At 32.8% G+C, this 24,731-nt stretch overlaps 4 protein-coding genes across 7 annotated transcripts in view; 3 read left to right on the plus strand and 1 right to left on the minus strand.

Annotated features, from left to right (window-relative positions):
* The window catches only part of LOC306877529 (pleckstrin homology domain-containing family G member 4B-like), a 64,952-nt gene extending 53,215 nt beyond the window's left edge, over positions 1-11,737 (plus strand). Inside the window, exons 21-25 of the mRNA XM_079429336.1 lie at positions 1,450-1,563; positions 5,454-5,693; positions 8,082-8,254; positions 9,485-9,540; positions 11,135-11,737. Coding sequence (XP_079285462.1) covers positions 1,450-1,563; positions 5,454-5,693; positions 8,082-8,254; positions 9,485-9,526 — 569 coding nt within the window. The 3' untranslated portion in view covers positions 9,527-9,540; positions 11,135-11,737. The remainder of the gene's footprint in view (positions 1-1,449; positions 1,564-5,453; positions 5,694-8,081; positions 8,255-9,484; positions 9,541-11,134) is intronic.
* Positions 1-24,731, plus strand: part of ifnlr1 (interferon lambda receptor 1) — a 676,379-nt gene that overhangs the window by 424,135 nt on the left and 227,513 nt on the right. The window lies entirely within an intron of this gene.
* Positions 11,940-16,853, minus strand: LOC306878383 (uncharacterized protein). Its single transcript, XM_079430711.1, has 6 exons — positions 16,684-16,853; positions 15,646-15,816; positions 14,372-14,491; positions 14,124-14,180; positions 13,935-14,036; positions 11,940-12,668 (listed from the first exon to the last, which is right to left on the minus strand). The coding sequence occupies exons 2-6, from the start codon at positions 15,811-15,813 to the stop codon at positions 12,570-12,572; spliced, it is 546 nt and encodes a 181-aa protein (XP_079286837.1). The 5' UTR covers positions 15,814-15,816; positions 16,684-16,853; the 3' UTR covers positions 11,940-12,569.
* LOC306878382 (uncharacterized protein) lies at positions 16,796-23,886 on the plus strand. 4 transcript variants are annotated; one of them, XM_079430709.1, is made up of 10 exons: positions 16,808-16,908; positions 18,131-18,166; positions 18,428-18,604; positions 22,676-22,777; positions 22,902-22,958; positions 23,048-23,143; positions 23,234-23,260; positions 23,350-23,472; positions 23,565-23,602; positions 23,710-23,886. In XM_079430709.1, the coding sequence occupies exons 3-9, from the start codon at positions 18,446-18,448 to the stop codon at positions 23,592-23,594; spliced, it is 594 nt and encodes a 197-aa protein (XP_079286835.1). In that variant the 5' UTR covers positions 16,808-16,908; positions 18,131-18,166; positions 18,428-18,445; the 3' UTR covers positions 23,595-23,602; positions 23,710-23,886. The 4 variants fall into 4 exon arrangements, with proteins under 4 accessions (XP_079286836.1, XP_079286834.1, XP_079286835.1 ...); XM_079430710.1 differs by lacking the exon at positions 18,131-18,166 and having other exon boundaries at positions 16,796-16,908; XM_079430707.1 differs by having other exon boundaries at positions 23,565-23,886.

Genomic DNA, 24,731 nt, shown 5'->3' on the forward strand with positions numbered 1-24,731 from the left:
TGCTGAGCGAATCATTGGTACAACCCTCCCCACTCTCCAAGAGCTGTACTCATCCAGAGTGAGCAAAAGGGCTGGCAAAATCACTCTGGACCCCACACATCCAGCACACTCCCTCTTTGAACTGTTACCGTCTGGTCGACGCTACAGAGCTCTGAGCACCAGAACGACCAGACACAGGAACAGTTTCTTCCCTCAGGCAATCCATCTCATGAACACTCAATAATAAACGTGGAACACACAACTAATACATTATCCATTCACCACACTCACTTATTTTATTTTTATTTTCTCATTTCTAATTTGCACATACTTGACCTGTACATACATAGTTGTCTATATTATATATTGTGTTTTTGCTGCTTTGTACATTGCCTATTTGGATATCTGTATATTATTCTTTATTATCTGTGTCCTGTCATGTAGCTGTCTTTCTGTTGCACTGTGGAGCTTCTGTCACTACAACAAATTCCTTGTATGTGTAAACATACCTGGCCAATAAAGCTCATTCTGATTCTGATTCTGATTTTTCTTAAATATATACATACATGCTTGTATTTATATATACATAATAAAGAAATACAGTACACACTCATATATTATGTAAACAAAAACTTTTATTTTGGATGCGATTAATCGTTTGACAACACCAATATATATATATATATATATATATAAAGAATATATTCATTTTATTTCTAATATAATAGAAATATTAGAATATTTTTATCACTCCATCTCCATAAATCAGATTTTTTTTAAATCATTTTTTAGTCAATATAATAATAGTTATATTTCTTCATGAAAAAACTTATAATATAGAAGTTCATATACATTTAGCAGACGCTTTGGATGCAACTTATAATGCATTCAGGCTATATATCTTTTATCAGTATGTATGTGTGTTTCCTGGGAATTGAACCCACATCCTTTTGCGCTGCTAACAGAATGCTCTACCACTGAGCCACAGGAATACACGTAACATATAATAATCAATCAGAAAGAAATGGCTCATAAGATTTATTTGTGAATCAGACTATGCTGGTTCTGTTTGTTTGTGAATTTCATTATGTTTAATTAAGCTGCAGTGCTGCAGGAAACTCTGCTGTCTATAGTTCACAGATTCCTCACTAACCAGTCAAAACACAGACAGATGCATGAACAGAAGTTTAAAACCAGAACTGTCACTTCAGCGCTGCGGTTTCACTGACAAATGCATTGTGGGCCATTTTTGTCTCTGTGCTGTTATTAGGAGCTTTAAATAATTTGCAGTAGATTTATAAACCTGCTCTAAGAAAAGCATTTGGAATAAACACTGTACTAATAAAGCCTGTTGCATTATTCACTCTAGCTTTTGTTGATTGTTTTTAAAGCTCATTCTGATTCTGATTCAGATTTTTGATTTGTTTGTGTGTGTGTATGTGTGTGTGTGTGTGTGTGTGTGATGATCAGAGCTGCGAATGCAGGAGATGGTTTCGATGGGAATTGGAAACAAGCCGTTCATGGACATTAAACCCAGTGAATCTGCCATCAGCGATCGAGCCGTCGACTACATGAAAGGGTCAGGTAAGATGTCTGCATCAGCAAGACATTAACATCATCATCTTCATCTTCATCTTCATCTTCAGCCTTGTTATAGTTTCTCTGGCAGTCTGTCATGATGTACTGTCATAGAAATGATGCACTTCCCCTTTAAAGAAAATAACACGTATGTGTGTGTGTGTGTTTCTTCCTTAAAATGAATTACTATTTATAATATAGAAAATTATTTAGAACTATTTATATCATGTTATATTCTGTTTTATATGATATATGATTTTTATATCCACCAAAAATATATGGAAACTCTTAAGAAAAGTATTGTTCTTCCTTAAAAATGAAAATAGATATGTATAATATATAAAAATAATAGTTAGTTATAATTATGTATGAAAACATACATATTAAGAAAAATATTGTACTTACTGTATTAAAAATATCAATAGTTATTTATTATATTATATATATATATATATATGTATATACATACACCCTGAATGTGTGTGTTTGTATATATTTAAAAAATATATAATAAAAGTAATTATGAAATATATGTAATACAGAAAAAGAATACTTACAATAATTTATATCATTATAAAATAAAAAAGTTCAATTAAAATGCTAAAATATCTCAAATTAAAACTGAAATAAAATTAAATGCAAATAGAAAAAAACTAAAATTACAAACACACACACACACACACACACACATATATATATATATATATATATATATATACAAATAAAATGAAAATAATTTATATTCAGTATGATAAATAGATTAACTCATATGAAACTCAAAAGAAAAATGTAATCTAAAAAATATTAATATTTATTTATATCGTTATATATAATATTTTTATTGTGTAATATGTATAAGAAATATATTTTAATCTATTTATCAATAATTCTTTATTGACCCTATATAATCCTCACAGTCTGAAATATGTATTAACCTCAGCCTTTATCCGCACATTGATATTTCTGGTCCTGTATGAAGGAATACTGTTAGAATGAGCGTTTGATCTTCAGAGGTGTGTTTGATCAGGAGAACACATTATTCTGACCGTTAGTCAAAGTCACGCGTCCACGCCTGCTTCACACGCTCCGTTTGCGGTGTGTGTTCGTTAACTTTGGATTTGAAGTCTAATAATGTATAGATGGAGGACTGTAGCTGTATTTGTGGTATAAGTTGTGCGCTGCAGACGTGTCTCATGTGAAGCACAGCGAGTTCGAAGACGGCGTATGTGTGAGACAGACGTTACACATCAGAGGCTTTTGACAATAAAGCATCAAATGAGTGATGAATGTCTGTGTGTAAACTGACAGAGAGCAGTCACAGACATTGTGTGCATTTCACACACATCAAAACACAAGAACACGCTCTTCGTTTGTTACATATTCATTCAGTTCAACAGCAAAGAACACATATAGATCCTCTGTTCATGTTGTTTAATGTGGAAACTGTCCTACGATGAGACGACTGTGAAATACAGAAACAACAAAGTATCAAAATCTTAATAGAAATATTTGCATATTTTGCCATTATTTATTTAAGGCAAAATCTATAGTTAAGTAACTGGTCATAAATTTACAAATTCCCATTACAATGTAAACATAAATAAAAATATATAAATTATTTTATGTATTATAGAATTAAGTTATTACATTTATATTAAATGCATAATGATATAAATTATACATTTTTTTAGATGAAAAGTCTTCTTAGTCTTCTTTTTTAAGAACAATATTTTTCTCATGATTTTTAACCTATTTAACTTATTAGCATATTGAATATGATATATATACTTTATTATATCCAATATGATAAATGTGTGTGTGTGTATTACATTAATATTTGCATTTAGTCATTTAACAGACACTTTTATCCAAAGTGACTTACAAATGAGGACAATGGAGGCATTTAAAATCAACAAAAGAGCAATGATATGCAAGTGCTATAACAAGTCTGTTAGCTCAACACAGCACACTAGCAAGTAAAAAAAAAATTAATTACAGTATATAATAATAAGAAAACAGAATAGAAAAGAATGGAGCAAGCAGTTTTTTTTTAAAGAAAACAAGCAGTTAGTAAGTGAATAGTGTCACGGTGCACACAGCAGGGAGGGACGAGGAACACGCAGACGAGGATGTAACGCAAAATAACAATCTTTAATGAAGACATCACGGCAGGACAAGGCAAGGCAAGGCAAGGCAAGGCAAGGCAAGGCAAGGCAAGGCAAGGCAAGGCAAGGCAAGGCAAGGCAAGGCAAGGCAAGGCAAGGCAAGGCAAGGCAAGGCAAGGCAAGGCAAGGCAAGGCAAGGCAAGGCTGACACAGACAGGACCACCAGGGTGTAACAAGTAGACCAGATCACATCAAACTGAACAGACAGGACTATAAATACACAGGATAATCATAGACAATTAGACGTACACGGCTGGACAAGAATTAACTAATGATCACACTAGACGAGGACAGGAAACAAACCAAATATGGACACAAGAGGCGGGAACACATGACACACAACAGAGGACTGAACAATAGAGTGCAAGTCTAAAATGGGCAAGTTTTTTTTTAAAGAATAGAATTAGAATAGAGAGTGCTAGAGTTACAGGATCAAAGATGTAAGAGAAAATATACATGCATATATATATATATATATATATATATTATATACAGTGCCCTCCATAAGTATTGTAACAGTAAAGACAAAATTTCTCTGTTGGCTGTGGAGTCAAGACATTTGCAAATATGATTAAAAGATGAATATGAGACAAAACTACAGAATGTCACATTTATTGTATACATTTTTTTTAGATATCGATTTATTTATTTATTTAACTTGAGTTCAGTGTTTTTTAAGGCACTGTTCCTATCTACGTACTAAACAAAAGAATATTATATTTCCAACATATTTAGCTCTTTATAAAAAAATAAAAAAAATGTTATGAATATTTAACATATTGTCAAAGAACTTTATTTCAATTAATGTAAATGTTAATTCTTTAATACAGTAGTCAACATTTGAAGTGGATCAAAAGCTTTCATCAAAGTTATTTTTGGTTTTTGGTTTCAGGACAACTTTGATGAAAGGTTTTGATCCGCTTCAAATGTTATTTTAGTTATGTACAATAACATCACTGGAACCTTCTACAGTTAATCATATTTATACTGTCCAGCTTTTAATGCATGTAGAAAACTCTTTTATGAAGTGAACTCACTTAAAGAGTTATTTAGTATAATCTTGGGAGAAAAAGTTTTAGAATTTTTTATCATATGTGACCCTGGACCACAAAACCAGTCATAAGGGTCAATTTTTCATCTGAGAGCTGAATAAATAATCTTTCCATTGATGTATGGTTTGTTATGATAGGACAATATTTGTCTGAGATACAACTATTAGAAAATCTGGAATCTGAGGGAGCAAAAAAATCTAAATATTGAGAAAATCTCCTTTAAAGTTGTTCAAATGAAGTTCTTAGCAATGCATATTACTAATCAAAAATGAAGTTTTGATATATTTACGGTAGGAAACTTACTAAATATCTTCATGGAACATGATCTTAATATCCTAATGATTTTTGGCATGAAAGAGAAATGTATAATTTTGACCCATACAATGTATTGTTGGTTATTGCTACAAATATACCTGTGTTACTGATGACTGCTATTGTGCTCCAGGGACACAGATATTAATGTAAAAAATCTTGTGTTTGTTTGTTTGCTGGTTTTTATTGTATTTGTTATACTTGTGTTTTTTAAATAGTTTTTGCCATGAAAATAGCCTAAGATGCTGAAATGGCATTAAATAAATATATACTACTACTACTCATATGTTTCTTGTTTATGTGGAGCTGCAGCTCTGCATGTGTGATGCACATGGAGTGTGATTTTGTGCGTCTTTGGTCTCTGCAGAGTCGCGGATGCGGGCGTCCATAGCGGTGTCCTCGTTTGATCACTCCACGCCGTTTAAGAGACCGCACTCCACCATCTCCAACAGCAGCTCGTCTTCATCCAGCAGCCAGTCCTCGTCCTCCCTGCTGAGCTCTCTGAACCTGCACCTCCACCCGTCTCACTCGTCCCTGAGCCACTGGCCCTACGACTGCATCGAGGAGGACGAGCTGGAGCACGACTCCACCCTCCAGCCCTCCACGAGTGAGTGACACTGAAGACTGGAGGAATGATGCTGGAAATTCAGCTTTGATCACAGCAATCAATTACAGTTTAACAGATATTCACATAACAGATATTTTATATGTAAGGGATAATCAATGGCTAGCCGTGCATTAAAGGATTTTAATGCACGACGTGGAGGCAAAGAACTGTCCGACATGAAGCACTTTAAATCGTTTAATGCACGGCTAGCCATTGATTATCCCGCTTATTCCATGGTCATTTGCAGTGACAGTGACGAGACATACGACCAAGTATGGTGACCCATACTCCGAATTTGTGCTCTGCATTTAACCCATCCAACGTGCACACACACAGCAGTGAACACACACACACACACACAGCAGTGCACACACACACACACACACAGCAGTGAACACACACACACACACACAGCAGTGAACACACACACACACACACACACAGCAGTGAACACACACACACACACACAGCAGTGAACACACACACACACACACAGCAGTGCACACACACACACACACACAGCAGTGAACACACACACACACACACAGCAGTGAACACACACACACACACACACACAGCAGTGAACACACACACACACACACAGCAGTGAACACACACACACACACAGCAGTGAACACACACACACACACAGCAGTGAACACACACACACACACAGCAGTGAACACACACACACACACACAGCAGTGAACACACACACACACACACAGCAGTGAACACACACACACACACAGCAGTGAACACACACACACCGTGAACACACACCCAGAGCAGTGGGTTGTTACAGACAAGTTAAAACTTATATTGCTCTTTACAGAATCCAGTATTCAGACAGACCATGGAATATATATATATATATATGTGTGTATGTATATATATACAATTGATTTTTTTTTTTTTTTTTTTTCATTGTGACATTTTTCTTCTAAAGGTACATATACGTCACAATGTAATGCAAAAACATGATAATAGTATATTATGGACCTGATAATAGGACCGCTATTAATAGAAAGCTATAATAACATCACAATTTTACTGTATTTACTGTATTTTTAATCAAATAAATGCAGCCTTGGTGAGCCAAAGAGACTTTCAGCAACATTAGAAACACACACACACACACACATAAATATGATATATATAATAAAAAAATATTTAATTAAAGAGGCACAAAATCACTTTCATGGACTTTTACATTAGCTGTTCCCTCCTGGTCCTTAACCATCTTCAAGAATCGACTAAAAACACATCTCTTCCATCTTTATTTGACCCTCTAACTCTAGCCCTCTCTGTTATAATTCTATTCTATTATTTGTTTACTTTTTATTTATTATACAATTAACAAAAAGCAAAAAAAGGCCAAACTATATCAAACTATTTGAATATATTGACATTAATTAGGGTCAAATCTATATATGACACACATACATACACACACTCTGGAAAATTTCACTCTGCATAAATGGCTGTGGTTCTTCACATTTAGTCTAAAGTCATTAAGATCTATGGGATGTCATCTGATAATAGAGTCTGTGGTGGGCAGAAGGTGTACATGAACAGCAGCTGCTTAGACAGGAAGTGTGAAACAGGAAATGGGCCCCTGTCACTGCTGCTGTTTGTTTTGTTGACTGTAGCCCGATGGAAACTGAGCAGAGGGGCTAAACGCCTGCGGTTTCACCGGCCAACTGAGACAAAAATGGTCTGTGTGTAACAATACTATATTTGTGATCATTCTATTATTAATTCTACTTTCTGTGACGTTTCATTAGCTATCATATGGTATTTTATCCTCAACAAGGCTGCATATATTTGATCAAAGATAGAGAAAACTGTGCTGACGAATCATTCTAGAAATCATTCTAAATTCTAGAAAATCATTCTAAATTCTAGCATTCTAGAAAATGCTGATTTTCTGCTCATGAAACATTTATGATTATTATCAATGTTAAAAAAAAAGTTGTGCTGACGAATATTTTTGTTCTTCAAGATTCACAGACGAGTAGAAAGTTTAATAGAACAGCGTTTATTTGAAATAGAAATCTTTTGTAACATTAGAAATGTCTTTACTGTCACTTTTGATCCATTTAATGCATCAATGCTAAATAAAAGTAGCATTTTTAAATTAATTAATTATATAAATTACTGTATATAAAGAAATGACTGTGACTTTTGATCAATTTAATGTGTCCATGATGCATAAAAGTATTCATATTTTTTATAAATAATATAAAATACTATAAATAAATAAATTGCTGTCACTTTTGATCAATTTAATGCATCCTTGCTGAATAAAAGTATAAGTTTTTTATTATGAATAAATTCTATGTAAATAATGAATGTTAGTATAATTGTTGTGAATTGCTTCTGCAGTGAGTGACGGCGTGAGCGTCCAGCATCATCCTGAGTTAGTGATGGAGAGCTACACCTGTGACGGAGGCTCGTATCTGTCCACACCGTCCCCGTCTCCACCCAAAGTCACGTCCTCCATCCTCTACCACAAAGAGCAGGAGCTGCAGAGTCAGAGCAGCAAGTTCATCACAGCGGTGAGAGAGCGATTACTAAAATGATGGAAAACATCCTCCCTTACATCAAATAAAACATTAGGCCTTAATTGAAGATTTATGTATTTTAATTTGCATGTAAAATTTGAATTCATTTGGATCACACAGTTTTAACAAATGTGACCCTGGACCACAAAACCAGTCATAGGGGTCAATTTTTTGAAATTGAGATTTATGCATCATCTGAAAGCTGAATAAATAAGCTTTCCATTGATGTATGGTTTGTTAAGAACAATATTTGACCGAAAATCTGGAATCTGAGGGAGCAAAAAAATCTAAATATTGAGAAAATCTCCTTTAAAGTTGTTCAAATGAAGTTCTTAGCAATGCATATTACTAATCAGAAATGAAGTTTTGATATACGGTAGGAAATTTACAAAATATCTTCATGGAACATGATCTTTACTTAATATCCTAATGATTTTTGGCATAAAAGAAAAATGTATAATTTTGACCCATATTTTTGGCTATTGCTTGGAGTTTTGTGCTCCAGGGTCACATATAATAAACTTAATCTTATGCATATTTGTCAGTCTTACAGAAATGAAACTGGTCAGGTTTAATCTAATAAATTAATAGTAATAATAAACTGAATGTGTTTTAATTGCACAGTAGCCAAGTTTATGTATTAAATCACTTGTTCCACAGCTAGACATATTTCATGCTCATACTTTTTAATTTAATAAATGTAATTGTTTTGACAATGAACAGGTTTATATGGAGGACCAAACCTGCAGAAATTTCAAGTGTGCACGACGTGGATTGAACGATAGGGAAATAAATGAATAATAGGGAAATTAATCACTTGCTAAAACAAATACAATTATTATTAAATTTAGTCCTGAATTTTTGTATTACCTTTTCCCCCTTTATTAGTTATTTTCTTTATTTCTCTTTAATCCAATTTTTTATTCTTTCATTTCATTTTATTCTATTATGTTGTTTATTATTTAAACAAATCTGACCTGTTTAATTTCTGCATGACTGACAAATATGCATCACATTGAAATGTATTTGCTTTTGTTAAAACTGTGTAATCCAGTTGCATGGAAATTTTATATGCAATTCAAAGACATTAATTTTGAATTAAGGCCTAAATGTTTTTTAAGTTTGCTGGTGGCAAGCATCACTATTTTAGACGTGTAAGGGTAGCGTTTCTTTCTCTTGTAGTTTGTCTAACATTAGTTTCGTCTGACGTGTTTGTTTTATCAGAGCAAGACTTCAGGTCTGTTAGGCCTCTCGACTCTGGTCTGAATCAAACGCTTCAGGTCAGTAAGTAACCGTGTGCTTCCTGATAACGCTGTCAGAGAATCCCTTTGTGTCGAGCTGCATGTGTGTGTTGGGCTGGTGCTTCTGGTTATTTTGAGCTTAATGTGACAGTAACGTCATCCTCAGTGAGTCTGAACGTGCTGAAACACATTCACAGTAATGCACTTACAGTGGAAATTTACATGCACTTCATGTTTTTAGTAAAGCACTTTTAAGATGTTTTAGATTATCAATAAAAATGTCTGTTGCTTGAGCTGCAATATCATCATTTTGAGGCTGAAGCGATGGTTTTGCGTTACTGTCTCTCACTGAGGAACGAGTTGACGTCATTGTCATGTGTCACATGTGCGATGCATGCACTTTATGTTGAAAATAACCGTACGATGCACATGCACTACAGTGCATGTCGAGTCTTATTTGTGTCAAGACGTTTTGTGCATCTAAAGCAAGAAGGCTTTTTGAGAAAAATGAGTTGAAATGCTGATACACAGATGCTGTGAAATCATGCAGCGGGCATCGTTTACACAGATTGAATGAACCGGGCAGTTCCCTGTAAAGATGCGACTCACAGCATCGAAGCAACAGGAAGTCATTCTTTTCAGTGACAGCTGACTATGTGAGAATGACTTTTGACGATACAGTTGGAAACTGTAACTGAGCAGAAACTACAGCTGCACAATATTGGAAAAAAACAGGCATTGTGATATGCAAAAAACATTTTTTTTTTTTTTTTTGTGCGATATTGGTGCAATATTTTTCTGCAGTATTTGCATTATGAAAAAAATCTCCTTTTTTATAGCAAATTTTTGTGGTTTTTAATATTGATGATATGAAACAATACCGGAAATGTTGTTTTTCTGCAGTGTTTGAATTGCTAATTTTTGTTTTTCTGTAGTATTGATGCTATGAAAAAATACTGGAATTTTAGTTTTTCTGCAATATTTGAAAACAATACAAGAATAAATGATGATTTAAAGTGAGGCTAATTTGTTTGTAAGTGCATCTGCATAGTCTATAAAAATAACTTTAAATTACTTTTTTATTTTGAAGAGTTTTGTTTGACTATAAATTATATATTTTTATTGTGATTACTATAAAATAAAAATATTAAACAAAATAAAAATAAACCGAAAAGATATAGTTTTTTTTTAAATACCTAAAAATTTTAAATAATTTTTAAGTTTAAAAAGCATTGAATGAAAATCAAATCTCTTTGTAATTATTATTAAATAAAAATCTTCAACAAATTAAGAAACCTATTGCAATAATGCTATTATTTTCAAATTAAAAAGTGAGTATTTAATAAAAATAAAAAAATCTGTACAATAGAAAATGCATGCATGTGGGCAAATCTAGTTGTCTAATAAATCTAGCATTAAATATTATGAATATTATTGGCTCTTTGACAAATTGCTTTGGTTGCTCTTTTGTAAGTTTTGAAATGCATAAATGTAAATGAACACAGTTTGGCTGTTGCACACACACACACACACACACACACACACACACACATGATCGCTGTCAGTGTAAACAGCTCTTAATAAACATCAAACTATCAGCGGTGTGTAACACTTCTCTTGTTTCTCATTGCAGCTGTGAATCCTTCGAGACAGCAGCGTTTGGATTGTGAATGCTGGACGTGTTCGGACAGACGGAGATCAAATGCACTGAGACGTTTCATCATTTCATCATTTGATAGACTGATAATCGTCCAGAGCCGTGCTGATGAATATGGATTCTGACTGCAGTGCTGGTACGTTACAGGACTGAGATCACGGAGCTACATTAATTCAGCTGTTTTATTTTTTCTCCTTTCATTCTGAGACGGCAGATTCTTCACCTCTCGACATCTGACTCAGTTTTTCTGATTGTACAAATAGTTGAATGATTTGAGTTCTGGCACTACTAATAAAATCCAGACAGGACTGCATTGTTAATAAGGATTGAGTCCGACTTTTTACTATGAAAATAAAAATAAACAGTAATTAAAATCAAATTGAATTTTGTAATTTATTAAAATGGTTCCCTACTCAAATTCATAAGCAACATACAGAAATAACTCCTTTTGAATTACATTAATTCAATATATAAATGTGAAAATGTACAGAGAAATAATATCCAGCTTTACTGCTAATAAAACACAATAAACAAATAAAGCTGGCAACATTTTAAATCATCGATTTTGTTCATTCATATAACAAAATAAAGACAAATGTGTGTGTGTGTGTGTGTGTGTGTGTGTGTAATATATATATATATATATATATATATTATCATTCATTATTTTTTTCCTTATTTTTTCAATAATTATATTGTATTAAAATAAAATAGAAATTTTATTTTAATAAAATTTTGTGTGTTATTATTTTTTTAAAGATATCATTTTTTTATTTTGGGGGGGGGGGGGGGGGGGGGTTAACAAATCATATTAAAATGTGAGCCCAGATATAAGTCCATCTTTTTACTTTGAAAAGTAAAGGTACACAGAAATAATATCCATTTTTTAGGTAATAAAAAGCTCAAAAGCAGTGTGTTTTTTATTTGCTAATGCATCACATTAAAGCCAAATTATCCAGATGTGAGTCCACCTTTTTACAAATAAAACCATAAATTCGTATTGAATTCTGAAGTTTTATTAACTCAAATTCATAAGTAACATACAGAAATAACTCCTTTTGAATTACATTATTTCAGTGCATGAATGTGAAAATATGTACAGAGAAAATATTCAACTTTACGAGTAATAAAACGTAACAAACATATAAAGCTGCAAACAGCATCACCGCTTTACTTCTTCATTCAAAAACAAATTAAAATAATAAATGTATATTAATTTTCTAACAAGCTAAATCAGCCGTGTTTAGCGTGTGGTCACGCCGCTCTCTTCGGTCCCGTTGTTGTTGTGCCAGATCGTGAGCAGATCGTGAGGAAACTGAAGATACTTCTGCTTTCTTTAGTTCTTTAATTCTATTCTTGATGTCTGTGAGAAACTCTGCAAACACGTTCATCCTGATGTTAGATCACACCGTCACTGCTTATGATCGCGCTTCTCTCTGTGAAACCAGTATATGAGCACCGCCGCGATGATCATGTCCATCAGAGTCACACACAGCACCAGAACCTCCATCTGCAACACACACACACACCCACACACCCACACACACACACACACACACACACACACACACACACACACACACACACACACACACACACTTCAGCTGACAACAATCTTTACATCAGACCAAAAGTCTCCCTGTTTGCCAACTTGACTCAATAATTTCATTTTAATCCTAGGATCAATTTCACAAAGAACATCTTCCTGTTATATTATACCTCACAATCAAAACAAACAAACATTATTTTCAGCATAAAAGCCTATTTTTAATATCATTACCATTTTTTCTGTATTGTGACATAAGCTTTTCATGGCATTTCTCTCATTCTCACTGTAATGCAATGAAGATATAATACTTACATTTTATTAATGCATTATTCAAAGTAACTATATTTTAGGTTTATTAATGCCTTTTAATAGAATTTGTTAAATTGCCTTTATGCTTATTTCAATAAAACATCCCATTGTATTACAGTAATTTTAATATGTTTAATTGTCATAAACTAATGTCACAATGCTAAGAATATTAAAATACGCTAGATATTCTTTCTATTTGATAAAATAATTTATAATACATTTTATTTATTATTAAATATAATACATTATGAAATATTTATAATGAAATATATGATCATAATTTGTTACAAAATATTTATAGATATATATTAGTGCTTTCAAACAATTAATCGCATCCAAAATAAAAGTTTTTGTTTACATAATATATGTATGTATATTTATTATGTATATATATATAAATACACACATACAGTATATTTTTTTTTAATATTTACATGTTTATACATTTATATATTAATATTATTATAATTTCTATTATATATAAATAAATTTAATATATAAACATAACATATTTTAAATTTAAATATATTCATGCATATGTTTGTATTTATATATACATAATAAATATACATACATATATTATGTAAACAAAAACTTTTATTTTGGATCGTTTGACATAACTAATATATATATATATATATATATATAGTAACAAATTATTTAGAATGTATTTCATCATAAAATGTTATACATTATTTATAATATTTTATTATATAAATATATATATACATTTTTCCTCCCCTTTTTTGTGAGACTCACACAGTCTGTATTTAAAATATTTCAATAATTATAATGTTGACACATGTATCTATTACTATCACATTTGCAAACATGTTTTATGCATTTAATAAAACTCGATGTAAATGTGAAGGACATATGTTCATAATTACAGGAATTGTTGATTATTATTTATTCTACCTTCATCTGGATGGTGTGTTTACTTGGAGGAAGATCAACAATCAGGAGAATGGTTCCGATCCCAGACACGACCAGACACCCGATGTTAGCGATGAAACAAGTCTGGAACAAGAACAAACACGACCGCTCGTACTTTCCAGAAACTGAATGTATTTCAATACAGAATTATTCAGACACACACACACTTACCTGTAGAAGCTCGGGGTGTTTGTACAGAAGATTGGACAAGATTCCAGCAAAGACAAACTGGAAGACCAACAGAAACCCCTTCAGACTCGCATCAAATCATCCCCGTTATTAATCAATATATCCATTACTTTCTGTATGTCTATAATCTCAAAATCTAAAATGTAATATATTATAAAGAACATATTCCTGCGTGAACTGCACAGTGAAATATATTGTCAAGCATTTATAGCAGAAGTAATGAAGCTCACCATGATTCCCGTAATGATGGGAACTCGGAATAAAGTCAGGAAATTAATACTGATTTCGAAGGAAGCTGCAAATACGACCCCGATCCCAAAACTCAGGATCCCGCTGGACGACTGAACGGCCTACAGGGGAACATAAAACACATTTACAAAGATTTCATTTTTCTTTGCCTGCTTTGAACAATAAATTTTACTTTAACGGTAATTTAAATTTTTACTTTTACAGTAAAAATTCTACATGATTGGTTTGGCGATCACTCTGAAGAACATGTGTTGGTCATATTATCTTCCAAAATCAAATGAAAGAATAAGGAAATTATATTTTGCATAAAGCTTACTTTTAGGATTTTAAAGAACGTTTCAACATCGTAATGCAATGAAGATACTTTATTTACATTTTATTAATACATTATAAAAGTGTATTTATAAGTTTAAAGTATATGTTTTTAGGTTTGTTTATACATCCTGCTAGAATTTTTTTGTACTGTATTGAATTTATGCTTTTTTTTTTCAAATAAAAACCCCATTTAATTACAGTAATTTATATGCTTATTATGAAAATAATGCAAGGAATATTAATGGTCCTTAAAAACAGGCTTTTAAGCAAATTTTCTTTATGCAATATATATATATATATATATATATATGTGTGTTATTTTATTTATTATAATTTTACAAATTTATACAATGTATTTTCTTTTTTAAGCATATTTTCCCTGAAAATTATCACTGTAATGCAATAACAAATATATTATTTATATTTTATTGTTAATGCATTTTTTAAATTATATAACAATAATTAACGTACAATGTAAACCAAGAAGAATAAAATACTACTGGTAATTTTATGGACATTTCCGTTAATCCTAAACCACAATAGAATTCAAAGTACAGCTAAGAAAAATCCAATACATTGTGCCCTAAGAATGGTAACATCTAAGTTAACTGGTTTTACTCGAGTCAAAAATATTAATAACACTGAATCAACCTAAATGCATTAATTTAAACCAACAAAACTAACTTTTATCAGTTAAATTAAGCTCTTTAAGGCAACAATTGCAGGTCACTAGTGTACAAATTGGGCACTTTTATTTTATTTCTCACCAAATATTTCTGACTGTAATGCTAAATCTAACATCAGCCTTCAGCCTGTTCAAAAGCACATAGCAATGCCCTAGCAACCACCTTGAACACCCTAGCAACCGTTGCTTTGCCAAACGTTGATTGGTTATTATAGTCAAGCTCATATAACGTCAGTAAATGTGTGTGGGTCTCACGGCGCAGGTGGCCGGGCCCTTCCTGAGGAGCCTCTGCAGCGCTGGCACGGGGCCCGGCAGGACCTCACTGGCGCGGTAGTACTTGATGAGCGGCCCTTCATCATCACGTCTTTCTCCCGCCGAGTCCTCGTGTCTCTGAATGTCCATCTCAATATCTGCCTTGGCCATATTCTGACAATAAACACACATACGAGCCATAAAACACACGAGAAACAGATGAATATTTCTATATCCATTACTTTAACTTATCAAAATAACCAATTTCAGCTTCATTTTTTAAGTTACAAGATTCAAGAATTCACTCTAAAATTTTCAGATTTTAAAAAAGTTTCAAATTTGAAAAATAAAAGTGTAAAAGTCACATTTTTTAACAATGTATTCAAAGAGGTTTTTACAAGAAAAAAAATGCATTTGCATCTGATTTCTGTTGTGCATTTCATAAATATTATAATCCAAGAAATCAAATGTGGAGAAAAAGCATGAAATTAATTTAAGTTTTATGTCTGTTTGTAAATATGCATTGAATCCTCATTAAAATATACGGTAAAAATTATAGAATTAATAGGTCAACATATGTTTTTCCATTACTTTAATAAAATTTTAGTTTAATAAAAAGTCAGTCTAATATAATTTAAGTTGCAATGATTTGTTCTGCCAATTTGATTCAACTTAAATTAATCTGCAACTGATTTTGTTTACAGTGCCAAAGAGATTTCACAAAATAGAAAATGCATTTGGTTTTGCTTTTTGTTGTATATTTCATAAATACTGTAATCAAGAAATCAAATGTTGGGCAAAAGCATATAAAACACAATATGAATTGAATATAAGTTGTAAATATGCATTTTCATTTCCCTCATTAAAATACAATCATGCATCTCGTTTAGGAATCTTACAATGTTCTTCCTTTGACTCAACAACCATTTTAATTTCATACACAGTTCGGGCTTTAATGTTCAATCATTACAACATAATCCTACATCTTCTGAATAAATTCTATAAAATGTCTATAAAAATACAGATAAATGAGTGTCTTACCGAGTTGAGTCTGTCTTCCGTGTTATAGTGGAGAGAAGATCATGGTGTCACTTCAGTGTTTTTTTTGATACCCAAAAAGCCACTTTCGTGTGGTTGGTCAAAAAAAAAAAATAGGAACTGTGATGTGAGAAGTGATGAAGCAGCACTTGTCAAAGAAACTTCTGCTCTCTGAACAGACAACCCTGCAGAAGCTCTTCATCTGGACTTCAGTTCACTCTTCAGCTGGTAAGACATTTGAACACTAAAAGACTCGATTAAAACAACAGAACCTTACGCTTATAGATGAACAGAGTGAGATTCAGAGATTGATCGAATTTGGCTGCTGGTTTGCTATCAAGATCTCAGGATCTCTGTGTGTGTGTGTGTGTGTGTGTTAGATCTTTCAGAGAAATAAATCTGTATTTACTGGATTATAAATTGCTGAATTTACCCCAGACTTCTTGTACACACAGATAAAACACTTTCTCTCTGGGCATTCTGTAAAGTGTGGATGGGACTGGGATGGGTTGACTCACTTTTCATACTTTGTTGAATAAAATTCCAACATATTTGTACATTTATGACTAAAATGGTGTGTGGAGTCGATTGGTACAGTGTTAAAAGATGAGGGTTTCAAGAAGGAAGCAATATTTTAACCCAAACTAACACCACCAATGTACATTCGTCTGCTCGGACTCATTTGTAACATTTTAACCTCTTTAATTATGGTTTTTTACTCCTTAAACAAACATTTGAACTGCAGAATATTGGTAAATTAATTAGAATGTTTTAAAAACATTCCCATTATTTCTGAATGCTTTCTGAACATTCAAAAAGTGCAGTTTTTCTAGTTTCTGCGAACGTTAGTGAAGACAATGTTACAGGATTATTGTTAAAGAAAATGTTACATTTTAGAATTTTGCAAACATTATGGGAATGCTACATTTGAATGTTTTCTGAACATTCTGAAACAAGTAAATAGTAACATTTGAATAACGTTAAAGTTAAGTAGAAACATTTAAGTAACATTTTAAAAAAGTTAGATGAGTAAAAACATTTAATGCAATGAAAATGTTTTTGTGCTAATATTTTGAGAACGTTATTAAAGGCCAGATAACTTGGAATGAACATTTGTTCATAATTTTGACTTTAGCAAAGTTCTCAAGTTTCTTCTTTTTAAGTTACAGACAACATCTCGTTAACAACAAAAGTAGTAAATAGTAACATTTAAAAAAACGCTAAAGTAATGTTTAAAAAAAATCAACATTTAAGTAGGCCTAGCATTTAAAATAACGTAAAAATAAAAACATTTAAGAAAAAAATGTTGAATAAAGTATAGCCTAAATGTTTTTGTACTAACGTTTTGAGAACGTTATTAAAGACCATAACTTGGAATCAACGTTCTGTTAAAATTACTGGAAGAATGTTTGTTCATAACTTTGACTTTTCTCTTCTTTTTCAATTACAGACCGCATTTTGTGAACAACTAGTAGGAAAATAAGTAGTAAGTAATAACTTTTTAAAAATGTAGCAGCGTTCAAGTAACATTTAAAAACGCTGGATGAGTACGGTATACAAATGAAAAAAAATGAAAAAAACCTTCCATGAATGATACATAAATGGCATTTTTGTGCTAATGTTGAGAATGTTATTAAAGACCAGATCATTTGGAATGAAAATTCTGTTAATGTTACTGGAAGAAGGTTTGTTCATAGCGTTGAGAGAACGTTGCCGGAGCGTTCTCAGATGTGTGTTGTTTTGACAGACAGCGTCTGGAGGAGAGATGCGCTACACGTTTAAGCCGGATGACTGTATGGTCATCAGCATTCCTCTGGGAAGCCTCAGGAATATGAGAGAAGGCCAGCTGATGCCCGAGAAATTCACCTGCGTCTTCAAAGACGCTTACAAGGTCTTTCTTAAAGGACGGCCAAAGGAACTCGGGGTGTGTGCAACATTAAAATGCATAATATTATTCATGTGTTTTTAGAGTTTAGTTTCAGTTTAATATCTGCAGACAGAAAAGTTTCTCTAGACACATATCAGATGTCAGAGCAAATCAACAAGAATTCAGTACGGGAGATTTTTATCTGGGGCCAGGGCTGGACTGGGACAAAAAATCGGGCCTGGCATTTTGGCCCAGACCGGCCCACTACATACGATCAAAATACTACCCAGCTTTGTAAGCCCTTGAATATGTATACCAGCTCATATTCCATAAAAGCACTAAAGCCATATAATAATAGGTAGGAAACAATGAAAGTTGACACATTAAAAACTTCTAAAAAGTGTAATTTATTAATATAATAAAACTATAATCCACACTGATGAATCCTAAAACTATAGGCCTATATAGTTATGATATCCATCCTGTGTGTGCCTGTGTGTTTGAGGGAGAAAGGGAAGAGACATGATAAATTGTTGGTCAGATGATCACTGTTTCCCATAGTATAGCATTAAATAAACTCTAAACTTACTTAGTCAAATTGGTAAACTCCTTGGATGAACCTGTGTGTGTGTGTGTGTGTGTGTGTGTGCAGTGGTGTATAAAGTACCCGAAAGCCATACTCAAGTAAAAGTACAGGTATCTTACCAAAAAATGACTTTGGTAGAAGTTGAAGTCTTCGTTTAGAATATTACTTGAGTAAAAGTCTTAAAGTATATGATATTTATTGATATTTAAACGTACTTAAGTATTGAAAGTAAAAGTACAAGTAAATGCAAAATGGAAAAGAAGCAAATAAATATATATATATATATATATATATATATATATATATATAAATATTCATACAGCTTTAGTAGCAAGATTGTGTTCAGTTTTAAGTCTTTCTTCCATTTGGCATTTTTGGGTAAGAAGCACTTCATCCGGTACTTAGTGTCTTTCATTCCAACATAAGAAAACATTTCTGGAATCTGCATCTGAAATAGCATTAAGATGTATTTACACAGATATATGTATTTACACAGTTTAATGTATCTCACAGCGGACATGGATGCATTTGAACTGCAGTTACAGATGCATAAATAGGCCTAATGTTGTGTTTTTAACATAAAACGTCGAATACTGATATTTGAAGTAATTTAAAACATTAAAAAAAAGTGAAATTAAAACGGCTAGTAGCTGACAGCAAAGACTTTGGTGACAGAAAGTGACCATTAATGAGTGATTCATTCAGGAACAGAGCATTTGACTGTGATAATGAGTGAATCACTGAATCATTTATTCAACCGATTCATTCAAACGACTGATTCATTCAGGAAAAGATCATTTGACTGTGTTAATGAGTGATTCACTGAATCATTTATTCAACCGATTCATTCAAACGACTGATTCATTCAGGAACAGAGCATTTGACTGTGATAATGAGTGAATCACTGAATCATTTATTCAACCGATTCATTCAAACGACTGATTCATTCAGGAAAAGATCATTTGACTGTGTTAATGAGTGATTCACTGAATCATTTATTCAACCGATTCATTCAAACGACTGATTCATTCAGGAAAAGATCATTTGACTGTGTTAATGAGTGATTCACTGAATCATTTATTCAACCGATTCATTCAAACGACTGATTAATTCAGGAACAGCGCACTTGACTGTGTTAATGAGTGAATCACTGAATCATTTATTCAACCGATTCATTCAAACGACTGATTCATTCAGGAAAAGATCATTTGACTGTGTTAATGAGTGAATCACTGAATCATTTATTCAACCGATTCATTCAAACGACTGATTCATTCAGGAAAAGATCATTTGACTGTGTTAATGAGTGAATCACTGAATCATTTATTCAACCGATTCATTCAAACGACTGATTCATTCAGGAAAAGAGCATTTGACTGTGTTAATGAGTGAATCACTGAATCATTTATTCAACCGATTCATTCAAAAAGCGGATTCATTCAATAAGTACACGGTCCATTGCTCAGAGACGCAAAACAGTGCTGTTATCTTTGTTTGGAACTATTTTCTTTGGCAAAATTGAGCAAAAACAAGCAATAAGTCTAAAATGTAAGTCACTTATTGCTTACTGGACTTGTATGAAATGATTATTAAATGTGTTCATGATATCTGCAGAAAAACGGTACTCTTTGTGTGATATAGATATAGAAGTTAACTATATTATATAAATATAAAAAGCATACAGAAGCATTTTTGCCGTCTACAATTTAGAATGCCTGGAATTGTTTAATACATTAATAAATCAAGTGTGTGCACTCTGTGTGTGATTTGATGATATAGCCTACTTGATAATGTCAGATCACACATCATTACAACAACACTTACCCTATTATTGCAGAAGATATACTGTATATCACACACCCCAGACTCCACTTTGAGCTGAAAATGAATCATCTGCGATCGTGCGCGCACTTGTTTGCATGTATCAGAGTAAAAGTATACGTTTTAATTAGGAAATGTAGTGGAGTAAAAGTAAAAGTTGGCTGAAATATAAAAACTCAAGTAGGCTACAGATACTCCCAAAAAATACTTAAGTACTGTAACGAAGTACTGTATTATTACTTCGTTAAAATACACTACTGTGTGTGTGTGGGTGTGAGAGAGAGAGAGAGAGTGTGAGAGAGAGAGAGAGCCCAAAAGGGGAGTTGTTTAAAGATGTGATTGGGTCAGCCCAATGTCAATTAAGAAAATAACCAATGGGCTGCTGATTAAATGTCTCATGGGCCGGTCTGTCTGGGGGAAAAAAATCCTAAACCGACTTTTTTTTGACAAATACATTAAAAAGCCGTAAAGACCACAGCGCCGTCAACTATTTAGGCAGAAAAACTATAGGCTGCTAAGAGTTTTATGGGCCGATCAGACAAATAGGGTATGAGAAGATGTATAGGCCCGGCCCCAAAGTACGTCCCAGCGGGAAAATGCCCGGTCTGCCAGATGACCAGTCCACCCCTGTCTGGGGTAATAGTCAGTTTCAGTGGTATTTTGGCCCGAATGCTGGTTGATTTGTGGAAGTAAAAATGCTTCTTTCAGTTTCAGTTGAAGAATTTTTTGGAGAAGCTCTCAGTATTTAGTGTGTGTCTGTTTTTCTGGCGCTGCATGAACTAAACCTGTTGATTCTGTTCTACTCTCAGACTAAAAGGTACAACACACTGGTACACTAGTGGTACCCTTTCATAAGCTAATAACAAGTACTTAAAGTATTAATATACTTCTAAAATACTTTTAAAATAGTTCATATGGCACAGCTGCTTTTTCTTTTATACTTCTGTTCCCAGAAGAAAATTTCAATAAACAACTGATAACAAAAAAATAAAATAATTCATATGTATCGTTAAGGTAGTAATAAATATGGAAGCATATGTGTAGCAAAATTCAATTTGAAATGTAATATGTAAAACGGCAATGTACTTCTGTATTTAAATTTACATATGTGCAACATTTAGTGCAAAATGAAACTGAAAATTTGCCAATTTCTACAATAGTTTTAATATGCAAATTAAAAACATATTTTAAAGCTTTATAAGTTGCAAAATGAAAATGTATTACCCAAATTGATTAGATATGTTTAATATGTCCAAGCAAAAACTGTAGCAAAATGCAATGTGAGTTTCAAAATGCATTCTGAGCCAAAGGGTAGCAAAATGGTGATTTAAATGTCTTTTATTTTTCTTAAATGCATATATGACGTTTCAATTGCATTTTCATGAAATACCCCACGATGAATATAGTTTAAATCGTGGATTTGAGAATGCATTCCGAGCCGAGCACGCCCCCGAGCTGTCAATCATTACATCAAGGCGGGGCTTGGCATATATAAAGTGACCAAAAATATATTAGTAGAAAATGTATTTACATAAATATACTTTGGAACATATTAGCAAAAATATTATTTCCAATCTGAATAAAAAAAAAAATTTTATATTTTGAAATATTTAAAAACTATGGAACATATGGAACAAGTTATCCAAGTTTTATCATGGAAAACTTATCATGATCTCAGACTGTGTTGTTATTATTTATGTGGCTGTTATTTGTGGTTTCAGGCGGCTCAGCTCAGCATCGGAGTGTTTGTGATCTGCATCGGCAGCCTCATTACTCTTGAATACGGTTCGCCCCATCTAATGTACACCCTACCTAGTGCCCTGGTGAGAACATAGAGATCCTGTCTGCATTTCTCTTCAGCTTTCATCAGTGTAAACACACATCTCTCAGACAGTCTCTGAACATTCAAGATTATACTAAACCTGTGTTTTAACTATTTATTTTCAGTTCATTGCAAGTGGCATTCTGACATTTGCAGCTGGAAATTCTCCATTCATGCCAGTGGTGAGTGATCAAATATTGTTCAAAATCTTTTTTTTAATCATGACTAAAACTGAATTTAGTGATTTATCTTCTTGTTCTTGTTCTGAAAGGTGAAACTGTCCTTCATATTCAACATCATCAGCCTTTTCTGGTCAATCACAGCTATAGTTCTCTGTCCGTTAATAAATGAAGAATATCTGGGTTCGGTAATTTGTGATTGTTCATAACTTCATAACTTATTGAAGTCAGAGTTGCAGCAGTGTCCATACATCTCATTCATTTATTTGATTTTACAGTATAACGACCCATTTGACCATACAAGGGTACGTTACAGCAAACAGGCATTTGGACACACTTCTGAACTGCTGTTGTCATTGTGGATATTGTCATTGATTGACTTGTTTTTCTCCAGAGAAACATGTTTGTGGGGCTGAAGGTGGTGATTGGTGTGTTGTGTGGGTTTGAGCTGATTCTAGCTCTGATTCTGATCTACTGGGAGAGTAAAGCCGTGTGCCGATCTCACTTCAACACTCTGGTAATTTAACATTCAGTTTGAAAACAATAAAACATGCTGAACAATGTTCAAACGCACTCAAATCTCTTGTATTTGTCTTTGTTTCAACGCAGCCCTTGATCACCATCAAGCAAGAGGTTTGATCAGACGGGTGAGATCGAGAAAAAATGACCCATTTGTGAACTAAACTTTTATAACATCTGAACTGAATGTGTATTAATGTGTATATAAATGCTTGTTTAATGCCTTTTTCTGTAGCTCAGCTGGTGCTGCAGTGTCAGGGTCATGGGTTCGATTCCCAGGGTGTGAATAGATCAAATGTTTAGCATGAATGCACTGTAAATTGCTGTATAAACATGTTTGCCAAATGCATAAATGTAAATGTGCCACACGTTTTCTATGCATTTGCTTACTATTAAAGTACTGAGTACTGTTTACCTCTCATCATCATTTGTTTGAGCAATAATGGATATCAATCAGTCAAACTGTATTGTGTTTATATATATTGTATTAAATCTATTCATTTTTATATTACTTATATAAGTTTTAAGTATTAATATATATATATATATATACACACACACACACACATAATAAATGTGACTATTTAGTTTTAATTGCAAATTAACGATTTATTATTTTTGTTGGTTTAGTGATAAGTTTAACATCATACTGAGAGTACAAGAAGGACCTTCTTGCTGTGAAACACATTTGCTGGTGTGACTCGTGTTTGTGAGTTCTTTAGTAAAAACCGCAGCTGCTGTTGACCATACAGACGTGGGACGTTCAGGAGGTGTTAAAATACAAAAACCAACCACAGCAGTTAATTTGCAAAAACAGGTCATTTAAAAATCATGGTTTTTTTTATATCCTGCATTCCAATTAATATCAATCAAACTGCAGTTGGGCTGTTTTGATTAAGTAAAAATAACAAAAAAAAATCAATAAAGCTAAGTAACAATAAAACATGAAACTAAAAATCTAAATATTTATCATAAAGAAACACACTTACAAACAAAACATTTGAGAAAAAGATAGTTGGTTTGAAATGAGAGATATTGCCGCAACCCTTTCAGGTCAAAATAAAACATTCATGAAACTGGAGATAATTGTAATGATATTTGTACAAAAAAGGGCTTTTTTATGTGCAAACTTAAAAAAAAAAATTGAGTGCACCTTTGTCTACTTTTTGGGGCCACTGTATGATTGAGGCAATCACAATGCCACCTTTGCCACTGTTGCTGTAAATAACACTCAACACAACAGCGTGACCTTCAGCG

This window comes from Barbus barbus, assembly GCF_936440315.1.
Source record: "Barbus barbus genome assembly, chromosome: 12".
Lineage (NCBI taxonomy): Eukaryota > Metazoa > Chordata > Actinopteri > Cypriniformes > Cyprinidae > Barbus > Barbus barbus.